This window comes from Electrona antarctica, assembly GCF_951216825.1.
Source record: "Electrona antarctica genome assembly, chromosome: 12".
NCBI classification, from domain to species: domain Eukaryota; kingdom Metazoa; phylum Chordata; class Actinopteri; order Myctophiformes; family Myctophidae; genus Electrona; species Electrona antarctica.
Window position 1 is genome coordinate 49,159,001 of NC_136793.1, and position 16,115 is coordinate 49,175,115.

General features: G+C 42.6%; 1 protein-coding gene across 1 annotated transcript; it reads left to right on the forward strand.

Moving 5' to 3' along the window:
• The first annotated feature begins 6,486 nt into the window (after nt 1-6,486).
• arid5a (AT-rich interactive domain 5A) lies at nt 6,487-14,727 on the forward strand. The gene is made up of 6 exons (XM_079516369.1): nt 6,487-6,558; nt 11,318-11,471; nt 11,897-11,949; nt 12,634-12,731; nt 13,122-13,284; nt 13,399-14,727. The coding sequence occupies exons 1-6, from the start codon at nt 6,544-6,546 to the stop codon at nt 14,617-14,619; spliced, it is 1,704 nt and encodes a 567-aa protein (XP_079372495.1). The 5' UTR covers nt 6,487-6,543; the 3' UTR covers nt 14,620-14,727.
• The last annotated feature ends 1,388 nt before the right edge of the window (nt 14,728-16,115 follow it).

Here is a 16,115-nt window from a genome sequence, read left to right on the forward strand (position 1 = left end):
AGTTGCTTTGCTGTTTCTAATGCAGTTAACCAATTTAGACCAAGTCAAACCGTTAGTTTTGCACAAAAACACTCCTTGGGCTAAAAACGGCCATAGACGTCATGACAAATGTGATGAGGTCAGCACAAATGTGATGAGGTCAGCACATTTTGGTGGCTATGGCTGGCAGGAAACCAGTATGGAACTGGTTTCCTGGTGTGAAATTGTTTGCGTTTGTTTATGTGCTAAAAGAGTGACTTTGAGAGCTGTTTTCCTGTTACGCTGGAAGTCAATGGCAGCCAGAGTGGCTATGATGACTATTGACTATTGGCAGTCCTTCGAATGGAAAAGTGTGGGAACTCCTGGGTTTAGACGGTGGGCAAAGGCAGGATGAATCCATATTAGTTTCTGGCTTTAGCGTTGAACCTGTACAATGAGGTTGAGAATCAGTATTCACACCTTTTCTGGAGTTTTCTGCCTTACATGAAAAGCACCACTGCAGAACACGGGGCGACTGTGGCTCAAGAGGTAGAGCAGGTCGTCCAATGATCCATGGGTCGGCGGTTCGAATCCCGGCTCCTCCTGTCTACATGTCGAAGTGTCCTTGGGCAAGACACTGAAACCCAAATTGCTCCCGATGTGCTGGTTGGTACCTTGCATGGCTTCTGCCGCAATCGGTGTATGAATGTGTGTGTGAATGGGTGAATGTAATGCACAATCTATGTAAAGCGCCTTGGATAAAGGCGCTATATAAATGCACCATTTACCATTTTAACACGGGCGACATGACTTCAAACTTTTTGCTGTGATTACGAATCGTGAGCCATTGCAAAAAATAAAGAAACCGCATCGTGGATTTGTGGGCTGTGTAGATCACCATCAGACTAATCAATTTAGTCTATTATAAAAGATCTATTGGATTTTGTATTGTGTTGATTCAAGGGGGGAAAAAAGGAGAAAAATATATATGGTTTATAAAACAACTGCTTCTTCTGCATTATTGGATTATCCTACATGAGCATCATTTCGTTGGTTCTTGGTTCCAAGTATGGATATATTTTGCGCTAATTGCCCTGCAGCTCTATAGTGCAGAATCACTGCGATGTCATCCAGTCATGGCTCTGTTGACCTGTTGACCTTTCACCTCAGCGATGTGAGGGGATGTTTATAGCCCGAGCGTTGCCTTTTTCCACAAGCTGTGCAAAACGTATTGCAGCAACAGGGGTGTACCTTTGGGCACCTTTGGGTGTATGCCACGGAAGCTATTTGCACCATCATTTACCGCTATGCTCACTGGCTTACGTTGCTACACTGAGCGCCAAAATATGCCAATATATGCCAGTATGCCAGTATGCCAAAATGGCTATTTGTGGAGCGGAGAGAGAGAGAGAGAGAGGGCTTTGCTCTCCTCATCATGTGTAGGGCAGTAGGCTATCGGGTCAGATCTAATACTGTACTGCATCCTAATAAGTCCAGACTAATGGTTCAGGGTGGTCAGATTTGCTGGACGTTTGCACAAATCGTTACACAGTATCTCTATGGTCATGTGCTCAAGTCGGATCTGTCTGATATTTCATATTCCATCCTAATTGGCTATAATTGGCTTTCACAGTTTGCAAGATTGCCCCGTTTTGAACAATAGCCTCAAATCATGAACGCAGCATGCAATTTACGTGAAATCTTTCACACATTTTCTTACTAGGCTGAGGAATATATCCCACCCTTTTCACATTGGCCTGTTATAGCGCCACCAACAGGATGATTTTTGCAAAACATATTTTTGGAACAAAATGCCTCAAATCATCCAATTGCCATCAAAGGCGTATGAAGAAATGGCAATCGGTACCAATCGATTGCCTTCCTAAGTTTTCAGGAGTGGCCCGTTTTGTACAAAATGCTGCACATGTCCTGCTCATCCATAATTCTATCCTCAGAGATGCTATGAGTGATCTGGACATTTTGGCATACTGTACTAGTATGCCAAAATGGCTATTTGTGGAGCGGAGAGAGAGAGAGAGAGGGCTTTGCTCTCCTCATCATGTGTAGGGCAGTAGGCCCAGTAGGCCTCGGGTCAGATCTAATACTGTACTGCATCCTAATATGTCCAGACTAATGGTATGGGGGGGGTATGGGCCGGGGGGTGGTGGTGGCGGTGGGTTAGGGTGGGGTGGGGGGGGGGGTGGTAGTTTCCCCTCTGGCATTCATTTCATATCACTGGTGTTTTCTCCCCCGCTTCTGGTCAGACTGAGTTAAATCCATGCATTTTGGGAGATGTAGACTGGCTGGCAGTGATACATGTATATTTGATATAGCAATGTTCAATAATATAAAAATCACCTGTGTGAAGTGAGTGCAACTCTGTGTGGGGGTCCCCGGAAGTTCCAGACCGCCAGGAACGCGGGTGCCGGCCCGGTTCCGGCGAGCCGCCCCGTGTCCGAAACGGTCGAGAAATGACGGCGTTACCGTGTGGGGGTCCCCAGGGGGTCCCTCTACTGCACTGTACTTTCACAGTACTGTACTGTCACTCCCGAAATCACGTAATGGCTGCTATAAACTCATCTTCCCATCATGCACCTGTGCACAGTGTGAAGCTCAACAGCGCCACTTTATCACCTGTTGGTACTCTAGACAGACATGCATACATACACGTATAGAAAGGGACACACATACAATAGCTGGGCATTGGAGTGCTGCACCCTATGGTTGCACCGCTCAGAAATGCTAACCATATGAACCCCGCCTGGTTTTTGTGCAAATTTGTGAATAAAACAAATAATATCTTAGCCCAAAATAGCAGATGTACAAGCTTGGATGGGCTTAAGGGCTTAAATGGAAAAGAAAATGTACGCCCCCCCCCCCCCCCTTTCAAGCACAACTCAATACAAAACTGTTAACTGTGGACGACACCATAAAGCATTCCGCTTGTTTACAATAGGGTCCACCATGTTCAATTCATCATAACATTTAGAGACGTACAAATATATATTATATAGCCAAAAAATAGGAAATCATCATAGAGGAGGTAAAAAAGGGGAAAAAAACATATGCAGTGAGGGTAAATTGGAAAAAGGGGTGGGTGGGGGATTCAGATTTTACGGGGGCCAGTTTAGAATTGGGCGTTCCACATTTTGGTGGCATAGGAAATGAATGAATTTGAAATTAATTTAGTTCCTTGTTTGTGCCGAATCTGGATTGCACATGGTTTGTTGAACTTGGACTTCGTTGACATTAAAGAAGTATTTCAGGTACATACATACCTTTTTCTAATAAAGTTGTTTTTATTTTGTTGTTACCTCTGTAAAGCCCCCCCCCCATGTAAAGCGTCTTTGGGTACTCAGAAAAGCGCTATATAAGTTTGAGATATTATTATTATTATAGGTATCGTGGTGGTGTATCGAATCTTGTTGACCAGATCCATTGCAAGATGCTGTACTCTGTCATCAACCCTAAGCCATTCCAGCCTGTCAAAGTGGGCAGGGGTGAGGTGGGTTCAGGGAGTGAGGCCAAGTAAACAGTTTGTTTTGGGAAGTCTGGAGCCTTGTTTTAAGGGCCTTGGCAGGCAATTTGTTTTGCCAGCGGCTGATTCGGTCTGGCTTATTAGCCAGGCTACCTTTGAGGTGCTTCCAGGATGGAACCTAGATAGGTAATTTCATCTTTTTGTGCGATAATATTGTCACCCACTCTAATCAATCATCTGCCTTGCTGAGATTACTGTTTGATCCAAATAGAATGGATTTAGTTTTTCCCAGGTGTAAAGATAGTTTGTTAACAGCGAGCCAGGTGCAGATTCTACCGAGTTCAGAGCTGAGGGCATTTTCAACCTGCAGTTTGTTCCTGTCCGAGACCAGCAGTGCTGAGTCATCTGCGAACAGGAACAAGTTGCAGTCACAAGCTGATGTCATCGTTTACATATATTAGGAACAGTAAAGCCCCTATGCTTCCTTGTGGAACGCTACAGCTCACTGGGAGGGGGTGGGGGGACAGGCCATAAGCCATATTAGATATTGGAAATAAATACTCAAGTAAAACACAAATACCTCAGCTCTCTTTTATTTTACTTTTTGTATTGTTTGTATGCTTCATTGAATATACTTGCAGTATATGCAGCCTATCAGGATGTCAAGCAATTGTCAAAGCAGACTGACCTCATGCTTCCTTCTATGCATGAGGAGTCCAAGCTGCTTCTTTTCACCTAACAGGGGGGAGTTTCCCCGGACGGACGTAGCGCGTGGAAGGAACACGTTATTCCGACCAGTTCCTTTCCCCTCCATCAGGCGCCCTGGCTGGCCAGGGGGAGGTAGTTTGGAGACCAGGATTACTGCATGTTTTTTGTGAGGGTACCTACCCTAGGGGACATGGGGAGAACATGCAAACTCCACACAGAGGGGCCCTTTCGCCAACCCCGCCTCGGGTATGGGCACTGATGACACGGAGGGGAGAGCACGCCCCCAGCACCCACAGCGTCCCCAGCGGGAATCGAACCCAGGACCTTCTAGCTGTGAGGCGACAGCACTGCCGACTGTGCCACCGTGCCCCCCAAATGTTGATCAAATTGAAATGTCACTCTAGCAGCCACAGGTGCGCAAATTAGACTTAACATTGTAAACAACAGTTATAGTGTTATACTGTAAGTGTTGCAATTTTAATGCTTGATCATGTTAAAGCAGGCCTGTAGGCCTTTTGTTTTTTTAGATATCCAGTAAAGATCTGCAAGAGAGATGTGAAAGTGAGAATAGAGAAGAGGGATGACACAATACTGATACAGATTCTAACCCACAATACTAAGATTGAAAGACTTTATTTGTCACACACTCACATTTGCATGAGCAGTGGATTTTCTTTCCTGCCAGCTAGTTTTCCTTTATGTTTTTGAGACCACCACAGTCAACCCCAAACAAAGGACAGCACTGTTGTCAGTATTGGCCATCATTGGCACTGTCATCTATTGCTATTTTCTAAGTAATTGCATAAGAGACTGACATTTTTATTTTCTCTTGATTATTATATTATGTGGGAGCTTATACAGTAGGAAAACAAATTCTCTCTTTTAGATCTGTAAACTTGTGATGTGACAATGAACTTGATATTTTATTGCATTGTTGAGATTGACGAAGCAAGTCAAATTCCTTGCATGTGAAAACATTACTTGGGGAAAAAAACATGTATTCTGATGTAGCAACTTCACTGAATTCTTTAAATAATAATCAGACCACAATAGTCTTATAATGCTTGTTTGACTACAGGCTTATAGAAAACTAACAAAAAAGAACTAAAAAGAACTACCTTCTGTGTAAGAGACATAGCCACAAGCATCCACTCCACAGGAGACACACTCCTCCCAGACACACTCTCTGCCATTTGTCAACCAATGAAACTGTTCTGTGGAGACACCTTCCTATTTTGCGGTTAAAAGTTGAAAAGGGTGGCGCATGAGCTACTGTACTCGAAAAACGCACTGACGACTCAACACTAGTGTAAGCAACGCATCCTCTTGAAATGGGTGAGAATTGAATCTTCATTTATTATATTTTATTATGATTGTCATAGCCACCATAATTGGCATTAATATATAATCATCATCATCATCATCATCATCATAAACATTTAACCATGAAGTGCAAATATTACAACTAATCAATTTTGAACCACTTCAAGGTATATTCAGAAAAGCTGTCACTAACACTAACGCAATCGATTAAAAGTACATAAGATTAACCTTGACCCCAGGAGAGTAATCATCACTAAGAATGATACACAGGTGGGAGTAATTGTGATATGAGAGCCAAACCAGTGTAAATAATAATACATTCAAATAATATGTTAGATAAAATACTACTACAAATGCTATTCATATTAATTTAAATATGACATTAGTGTAAGAGACGTTTTTTTGACCTGTTAAATGGAGACGTTAACAGGTATTGAGAGCAGAACTGAAGCTTCAAGCCACAGCACAGGAAAGTGATATCAAAAGAGAAGCATATTTGTTTAGCAGACAAATTATATTTTACACAGTGTAGTAGGTTACTACTATTTTGTTGTTTCATTTTACTGTTAAATGGTGTATTGCTTTCTACTGGTTGGTTGTAGAACAAAATACATAGATAGTACATTATATTTCTTATTATACAATTTATCATATTGATATTATACAGGATACCACACAAGGGTGGTTTGGCTCACAAGCAGGAAGTGGTTTTGTAAACTGTGGTTTTCTGTCAAATTTCACTGGGTGTGTAGAGGTTACTGGAATGTTAGGCAAAATGTATTCATTATCAGATAAATGTATTTGATACTCACTTCTGTTCATTAACGTTTGACTTTTACAAAGCAGTGAAGTCAACATAGAGGTTCTTCAGAACAGAAATGGCTCAATAAAATAAAAATAAAACTTTGTTTCAAACTTTCAACCCATAATGAACCTCCCTATTTTTGAGACTCATGGTTAATGTGTCATATATTCCTGTCTTGTCTTGTGTTTTGGGTCACATGTTTGAACAAGAAGAGGACCAGAGTGAAGTCAGTGAACTGTCACAGCGAGGACCTGCCAGTGACGATGACACAATGAATATAAGCCAGGTAGCCTTATAGTAAGACCTTTACTTACTTTACCTACATACAATGTTATTCAGTCTCCTGATGGGAATTAGGCCGACACATAGCCATAATAACAGCAAATAAGTTATACTACCAACTTGAATATCTTGGGCTTGTTGATGTTGAACTTAAATTGCACATGCGTTTCCTCTTTTCACTGAATGTCGATGAGAGCTGGCACAATGGTACCTAATTTTAAAATGAGGAATAGGGAATAAGTGATCTCTGTGAACTGCAAAAGACATGAATCACACACACACACACACACACACACACACACACACACACACACACACACACACACACACACACACACACACACACACACACACACACTCTAGTAGGCTATACATACTGCAATTGCCTGGACCACACATATAGAAACTGCAGGATTCAGGATCAGGCAGTTCTGGTAATCAGAGTAATGAGTAATTACAAAGTAAGCTCATCAAATTTCCAGAGCAGTGAGATGGTAATCAAAAGCACACTTTCTGTGGTGACCTCCAATGTCCTGCTGATTGCATCGACCCAGCATACCACCAACAGTCATTGTCAATTTGTGAGACATATCATCAACATGCTGTCACCAACACAAGTCATACGACCCATGCGGGGGAAAAAAGTACATTTGTGGTGGAAATTAACTGAATTTCTCACAGCGACACTTCCATCTAGAGTGTGATACAATGTGCAGATACTTCCTGTGGGAAACCGCTGTCACACCAAGCTGTTGTTTTGTGTTCGTCAGATATTGAACAAACTTGAACTAAACTAAACTGGTGCTAATTAGTAGCACAATGGTTGTTCTTTGGCTCATAGGGGAACCTCTTTTGGTGTTTTATAACACCTATGCTATGGTATATAGCAGGGGTTTAATTTCAACTGATTGTGAACTATATGCAGGGACCACCACCCTGACTAAGAATCAACCTGGGGACCACTGTTGTGTTGGGATCCGATATGGGCTAAGATTAGTGCTCTCGTAACACTTGCTATGCAATGCATCCCATTTCTATATACCACTGTTTCTCAACCGATGGTCCATGGACTACTAGTGGTCCATATAGGCCTATATATGGACAGTATATCAAAAGTCCATCAAATCTAAGAAAATGTTTGAATTAATAGCTAATAAATAGATAAAAATGTAATCATGACTGTTAAGGGCTTGATTTCATTCATTGCACGATACAACGTGCAACCAGGCATTATTTAACTGAAATATACAAGCAAAAAGATTATTTTTTTATATTTTTGATAACCACTGATCTATTCCTATCCCACGGTTACTCTTATTCCATCTTACTTTATCCAACCTTCCATTAAACTCGGGTTAACTGAGTACTGATAGAGCAGACACATGATGGCATGATTATATGGCCACATTTCCTAATAATGAATGATGACAATCAGGCAAGCTGGTACACTTACCCTTCTTGAGATTCTAACTCCCTTTTCTGTGGAATTTCTTAACCTCAGACTTCCCAGTAACTGACAACGTTGATGCACTTTCACGGAACAGCGCACAACATTTTGTGCACTATTTCTGTGGAAGAAAATCTTCACTTTGCTACATTACTAAATGCATGGCACGGGACCACATGCAATACCTTCACCAGTGGTCCACGGTCCACCTGTTGTAAACCCCCTGTATAGCAGGGGGTCATCATGATGCACAGGTATACACAGGTGTTATTGTACAACAGCAGAGCTATAGCACCTCAACCAACCCGATAGAACCATCCATATGTTGATCTGACCGCATCAAACCCTGTACACTCAAGACACGCTCCATATATGGCCAGTACAGAATTCATTCCATATGTTGATCTGACCCTCCCATGCCAAAGTGCCCAGCAGTCTGCTGTCACGCAGGCGGATGCGTGCACGCGACCTCGAGGTCGCTTCTCTTGGACGTCTTGCTGGTTTTATAATGATGTCAAGAATACGATCTGGAATATGACAAAACGTGAATGATGTGTAGCCTTTTAGTGTCATCAATGTATGTACAAGCTACAGGCTTTAGTTCCGACCCTATTATTGGTCCGACAGTCATTAGACCGACAAGCTACCTCAAACCCTAACCTAACCATGACTGCAAGCACGGGAGCAGCGCATGTTCGAGCGCTAGTCAGAGCGTTAATGAATCCTGCACATACTGCACATCTCTTTCTCTCCACCAGGCCGAAGGCATGGGGAGAGAGTATGTTTTACCCTCCGTCCGTCCGTCCGTCCGTCCGTCCGTCCGTCCGTTTGTCAGTGTGTGTGTGTGTGTGTGTGTCCTTCCGTCTGGCCGTCCGTTACCAGCTAATCTCCGGCACCGTTAACCCGGTCGATGCCAAACTTTGCACACACACTCCCTGGATGCCAACGATGAACCTCTGCCCAACACTTTTCACATCTGCCTTTTATAGCGCCACCGAGGGGCACCTTAGTTCTTAGTTCTCTGTGCTAAAATAGTGTTTTTGATCATATATCAGCACACACACTCTAGGTCAGAGAGAGTTATTTCTAAAATAATGAGAAAGAGATAAAACTTTGTAGAGTACACATACAGTACATTTGTAACTCTGAGAGTGTACATAATATGTAACCAAATGGATTTTAAGAAGGTGAGTGAATCTATGGGCATCATGACAATAACAGCATTATAAGGTAACAGTGGAGAGAAGGGGATGGTGTTTGATGTCTGGGAACATGGAGCAGCTGTATAGCGCTGTGAGTCAGTCAGGACCAGCTCGGTTAGAGGCCAACACCTTCACTATTACTCACTGTAGACTCTAGAGAGTCCCACTTCTTGGAACCAAACAGCCACATAGAGGAACTTGATTCAATATGAAACTATGTTTAGGAGACATGTCATACAAATTTGCTGTGACAGAAACAGTGCTCTAAATGTGTCAGTTCAAACAGAAATATTGACATTTGTCCACTGTGGTGTTGTTTGATATCCTGCTTCTTTCAAAAGGAATTTCCCCCGCCATCAATAATGTATATACAATAAACAACAGAGTTGTCATACATGGGGAATGTCTGTCATAAAAAAGTCTACTATTCTGGATGTCCAGATTCTGAATATGTCCATATTCATACTGAACATACCAACTTACCTCTTTCATTTCCCTGATATATCTATGTATAGAATACATTTTGCAATAATTATGTAATTTACAATGGAGGAGTGAGTGATATTTTCCATTGACTTATACAGTAGTAGTTGGAAATGCAAAAGGAAATGTGTGATATTATATAATTAGCCCTTCACTAAGTCCCTCCCCAACCCATCCTTGTCCAATAGGCACGTTAGCAGCAAAGAAAGCTTGACCTGCATAGCAACCGTTGCTAAACTATTTGGATTGGCATTGGACAATCGCTTTTTGGGGTGGGATTTAGTGAAGGGCTAATTGCATCAGTACAGTTGGAGGCCATCGATATTGTCCTTTTCTTTTTGCTGAGGTTTGCGTGATTTGCGCAAAAGGACAGTTGACCCATTTTGGGTGGGAACCCCTTTTGGTGTTTTAAACATTATGTTATAATTTAGCTATTGAAAAATAGCAGACCTACAAGCTCATAGCGCGCCACCGAGTGGCACGCTACAAGCTTGTAGGTCTGCTATTTTTGAAAAATCGTCAAAATATTTATTTCAGAAAACTGGAGGATTTAGAAGGATTTTTAAAAATGTTGAGGTCAGGCCTAAATGGGTCAAATAATAAGGGACAATATCGGTGGCACCCAACTGTAGGTTCATGCAGGGCACTTCTCCTCTTAATCACTCTGAAACTGATTTCTGCCTACCTACACTGTTTCATTTCTCATTTCTTGCAAACCGCAAAGGGTGTCTTCTGTTCTGCTTTACTTGAAATTCCAAATAGGATGTCTACAGTACAGAGACACTATAAGACACTTTCCCTCCCCTTTTTGAGTGGTGCAGCCACTCGATTCCCCAGCAATGTGTGTCCCTGGCTGGCTGGCTGGCTGGGTCCCTGGCTGGGTCTTTGGCTGGGTCCGTCCGAGCATGCGAGTACGGAAGTAGTGTTTTTTTCACTACCAAGTGTCACTGTTGCGCAGCCTAACACACACACACACACACACACACACACACACACACACACACACACACACACACACACACACACACACACACACACACACACACACACACACACACACACACACACACACACACACACACACACACACACACACACACACGTACAGTACAAGTACAGTACAGCATCACTCAGTTCAGTCGGGTCTGATTTTTTTTTCACTGCAACGCTTAATTGTCCCATCACCATCAGGGATCAATATAATCTACTGTTGGCTTATACTTGTTTTTCAGTGTGACATTTTTGGTATCAGTGACTGTTACGTACTGTTACGTCTAGAATAGACAAACCTCCTGTGCTCCAGACAGGATGCATAGTGGTTATCTATTGAAAGTAGCGGTAAAAGCCCCACTTCTGTACCTGTGATGTTTTTATTTCAATCTGTTTCCGCTGGAGAAGACAATGTCACATTGTCTCAGACTCTGACAATATACCTTCCCATGATTAGCTGAATATGGCCCTGCCTTATCAATATGTTCTGGTGCTGTTGCACTGAAGTGTAGACACCATTATTGATTTAACATTGTGCTGACAGTATCTTCAGTCTCTTTCTTGCATCTTTCTCCCTTAGCAGTCTTTATGAACATATACATAATATGTATATGTATAATATTATTGTCTCTGACCCATAGGCTTCTGCCACAATTGAAAGTGGTAAATGTGAGGTAGAAGCGAGGCCCAGCCCAATGGATATGGAGGAGAAGACCTTTGTGTCAAGCCTGTACAGTTTCATGAAGGACAGAGGTACACCCATAGAAAGGATTCCACACCTGGGCTTCAAGCAGAGTGAGTCCGCATTCATAAGCTGTTGCATCAATTCATCAATTCATCACCCAAACCTTAACCACTTTAACTCTGGTGTCTCTATTTTGGGCATGACATTTTTTGGGGGAAGATTTTTCAAAAGGAAATATTTGATTCGGAAATAGCAGATCTACAAGCTCACAACGCATCGCATCATCGGGGGGCGGCGGTGGCGGTGGCAGTGGCTCAGGGGTAGAGTCAAAGTGTCCTTGAGCAAGACACTGAACCCTAAATTGCTCCTGATGTGCTGCCATCGGTGTATGAATGGGTGAATGTAATTTGTAGATCGGCTATTTCCGAATAACCGAAACCGGCTATATAGACTAATAAATAGAACAATACATTTCATTTTGATGATTCAAGCAATTCGTTTCTGATGCATTTGTTTGTTTTTGTTCTTCTTGTAGTTAATCTGTGGAGAATCTACAAAGCAGTCGAGAAGCTGGGAGGTTACGAATCAGTGAGTATTATAGTTGGCTTGTTTGTAGTAAATAAAGCAATTCATAATACAAGTATGAATATAAAAACATGACTAATCAAATCTGTATCTCGCACGGCACGTGCACTAGTTAATTAGTGTAATTTGGTGAAATACTACAGTTATCAACTTTATGCATGACAGTACAAGATACAGATTTTATCAATCATAATATTTATATTCACAATTGTTTTATACATTGATCATTGCTTGTGGTTTTTATTTTATCGTTTTATATTGTAGGTACCACTGGGGGTCCCACTAAATTTCATTTTACATTGTGCAATGTCAATAAATGCATTCTATTCTAACTGTATACTGTATGCTGCAATAGGTAATTTCGGTGTCAAGCGGGTTGTCAGTGGAAAATAAGCTATATGGGCCAGAAGCACCAGTTTCCACTAGGCTACATTAGAAAAGCTATTGCCATTTGATCTTTGATGACTGGATGATGTTTCCACTCTGCATACACGCACAAGATGAGAGAATCAAGGCTTTTTTTTAAATTGAAATGCCACGAGTAAAAGGCCAGAAGCGTTTTCGTGTTATGCAAGACCATGTCTCGTGTGATGAGCTATTTATTGAACAACTGTCAGCTTGGAAATGAGTTAGCTTTGTAGTAGTGTTGTGTGAATGCACTTGCTAACCATGATGTTCCCTTTACAGGTAACGTCTCGTCGCCTTTGGAAAAACGTGTACGACGAGCTAGGAGGATGCCCCGGGAGCACCAGCGCTGCTACGTGCACACGCAGACACTATGAGAGGTGAACATACAGTTGGGTGCCACCGATATTGTCCCTTATCATTTGACCCATTTAGGCGTGACCTCAACATTTTTAAAAATCCTTCTAAATCCTCCAGTTTTCTGAAATAAATATTTTCACGATTTTTCAAAAATAGCAGACCTACAAGCTCGAGCTTGTAGATCTGCTATTTTTCAATAGCTAAATTATAACAATGTTTAAAACACCAAAAGGGGTTCCCGCCCAAAATGGGTTAACTGTCCTTTTGCGCAGATCACGCAAACCTCAGCAAAAAGGACAATATCGATGGCCTCCAACTGTATTGGCTCTGCACTGAATCATTTCCACATCCTCAGGCAGTTATTGCTGATCATAAAAGATAATGGGTTTTATTGTATTTGCTGCACATAGGCTGGTGCTGCCGTTTGAGAGAAACCTGAGGGGAGAAGAGGACATGGGGCCCTTGCCTGCGAGCAAACCACAAAAACAGTATAAGAGGAACTTGGACGGCAAGATCAGCAAGGCTGAGGGGAAGAGAAAGGGGACTCAGTCAGATAGGGACACGGATTCTGAGGTAGCGTACCACTTTCATGAAGCCATAAGTGCCACATTTGCATATCACTTCTCAGGTTATTGCTCATTCATATTCTGAAAGTGACCCCAGTGTTATTCTGTATATTGGTTACAGGCCATGGAGCAAACTGAGTGTGAGACGATTGCCTCTGATGGTCCCCATCCAGACGTCTCTCAGCCAAATAGAAGTGCTGACAACATCTCTGCTCCGGTCCATGCATATCCCCGCCTGGTCCAGGTCTCCACCCAATGCCCCTGGAGTGGTTATAGCTCGTCTCCTGTCGCCGGGGAGGTCATCTCTCCTCTTGAGAAGAAGAAGCGTGTAGCCCAAGCCAGCCTCGGCCTGCCATCAAGCCTGCATTGTGATGAGAAAGATAGGCCCTCTGTCATTCACTCTTCCCAGCCTCCGGGCCTTGCTTATTCCAGTCGTAACTGTAACTCCTCTGAAGGTTCGCCGCTGCCTCTTTCCTCCTCATCCTCTTCCCGCAGTCCGTCCCCCTATTCAGTTTCATCAGAGGACTCACTGGTACTTACTGAAGATAAGCCCGGATCAAACTTGGTATTACCTGCAAACGGTTCCAGAATCATCAATGATGTCTCGGGCTGCAGTGAAGAGAACAAGCATTTGAGCTGCAGTCCAAAGTCCAAAGATCTTACGGGAGACCCTAAGGATGTTCCCTATGTCTGCTCTGGATCACAAAACAAAGGCTCCTTCAAAGGCCAGAGCAAAGACCCAGGATGGAAGTCTTCCTCCAAAGGGAGTAGCAAAATCCCCACTCATCTGTGGCCATCGTCAACGCCCACCTCTTTCCCCTTTAAGTCTGACTGGATTCCGGCATCCACCTCCAGTTTCACCAAAGTCGTGCCTAAAGCCGTACAACCTCTTCGACCCATTCCCTTCGCACCGAGTTACAAGCTCCACCAGAGCAGGTCGGCGCAGCATGATGACCCACTGGCCTGTGCAAAGAAACTGCATCATAATATGGCCCCTTGGTTTCATCACACAGAGAAAAGGGAGAAGGTGAGGACAACACTTGCAAAACCACTAACAGGTGCCCAGCAGCAGCACCCTCTGTCCCATTCCCACACTGGCCAGCCGATGTCGTACTACCTGGCGGGTTATGACAGGTCAGGGAGAGACTCTCGGAACCAAAGCCACGTACCACCAGCGTTTATACACAGCAGAATGAGACTGCCACTCTCTCATCCGGTATACAGACACATGCCAGTGGGTCCAGCCCACTCAGCAGCCCTCATTGGCTATTCATATCCTTACCACATTCCAGTGTGGAGTCCCTACAGTCTACCTGACTCCATGTATCCTCACAAGCTCTGACATTTTGGTAAAGTAACCAAGCAATGAATCAATGAAGATTCAGTTTTTAGACTCATTTCTGTGTTGAAAAAGTGTAATGCTGTGATTGTCCTGTGTGAGAAGCTCCACCCTGTGGTCTGGTACTGAACTGCCAATATTGGGTGACTTAATTAAACATCCACTTTCGTGACATTTCACGCATGACTATGGTGTCAGTCATTTTGTTTAATAATGCTGGTCTAATGGAATAGAAAACACATAAAGTGCACTTTGGGAAGACTGGACCAATTGCACCAATTGCATAATTTCTGTACAGCCATTTGTGTTATCTTTACTGTAATACCTTTCTGGTGTTATGTCTTGCAATGTATGTATTTAATAACCTTAGTATGTCAAATGAAACTACTCCCAAAATTGCATTTTGTTTCATCTATAATCAAAATATACTGTCCAATGTCTTCATACATTAAATTTTTTTGCGAATAAAAATAATACAAAATAATAATAATTCAAATAGATCAGATGTAGGGAAATCGGGCAAGTGGGCATGACCTTTGGAGATTTAAGCAAAGTTTTATCACAATTAAAATGTGTGGGCGCTTCCAGCCACTGTTGTCACTGTTTAGCCCTGGACTGTGTATGGACCCAGCAGGTTCTGTTGTCAGTCAATACTTTGATTCTATTTCGGGGTAAAACCTTCATTGCTATATTTTACTACGGCAATAAAACAGAAACATTTGTGCTCTTTTGGTAAATCAATGGTATGATATTTTGCTTACAGAGACTACTATTTTATGCAGACACAGGAAAAATACAGAGATATCATGTTTATGAATGTTGTAGAACAGGGGTCTTCAACAGGGGGTCCGAAACCCTTAGGGGGTCCTCAGAGTTACCGCTAAATCTGTGTGATAGGATACATTTTTAACTACTTAAACCCTATTTTATAGCAAAAGGCCGATGCACACCTCAAAAGGCTAGTGACAGGTGCGTAGGGCAATAGAGCTTATATTAAAAAGGGTATCTTTGAAAAACAAAGAAGAGGTCCCGCACACTGTCAGACACTTGCCAAAAGAATTGTTCTTTACGATAAAGAGCAACATTTTTTTTGCACTTGTTATGTTTACTTGAATCCTGAATCCTCACATCCCTATTCTGAGGAGAACTTTAGCAAAAGATTGCAGCTTGCAACGGCGGTGCCAGAGCCGGGCCTGGCAGCCTCAGTTGCAAATTCTGCCCCCCTCAGTTTTATGTACATATTGTTTTATAAAAAATGATGTGCCCCCTTGCCATTTACAACTCCCCCCTCAGTCATTTCATCCAGGAGTCGAGTCTGCTACAAGCTTGCAAGGCCTCACAGTGCTAGGCATTGTGTGCTTGTAGATCAGATATTTTAGGCAAAGACGTGTGTGATATGCTATGATTCATAATACACCACACGTGAAAGGTCAACTTTACTGAGTATTGATGGTTTAAATCAGGGGTCCTCAACTAGAAATGCTGAAGGTCCACTAATA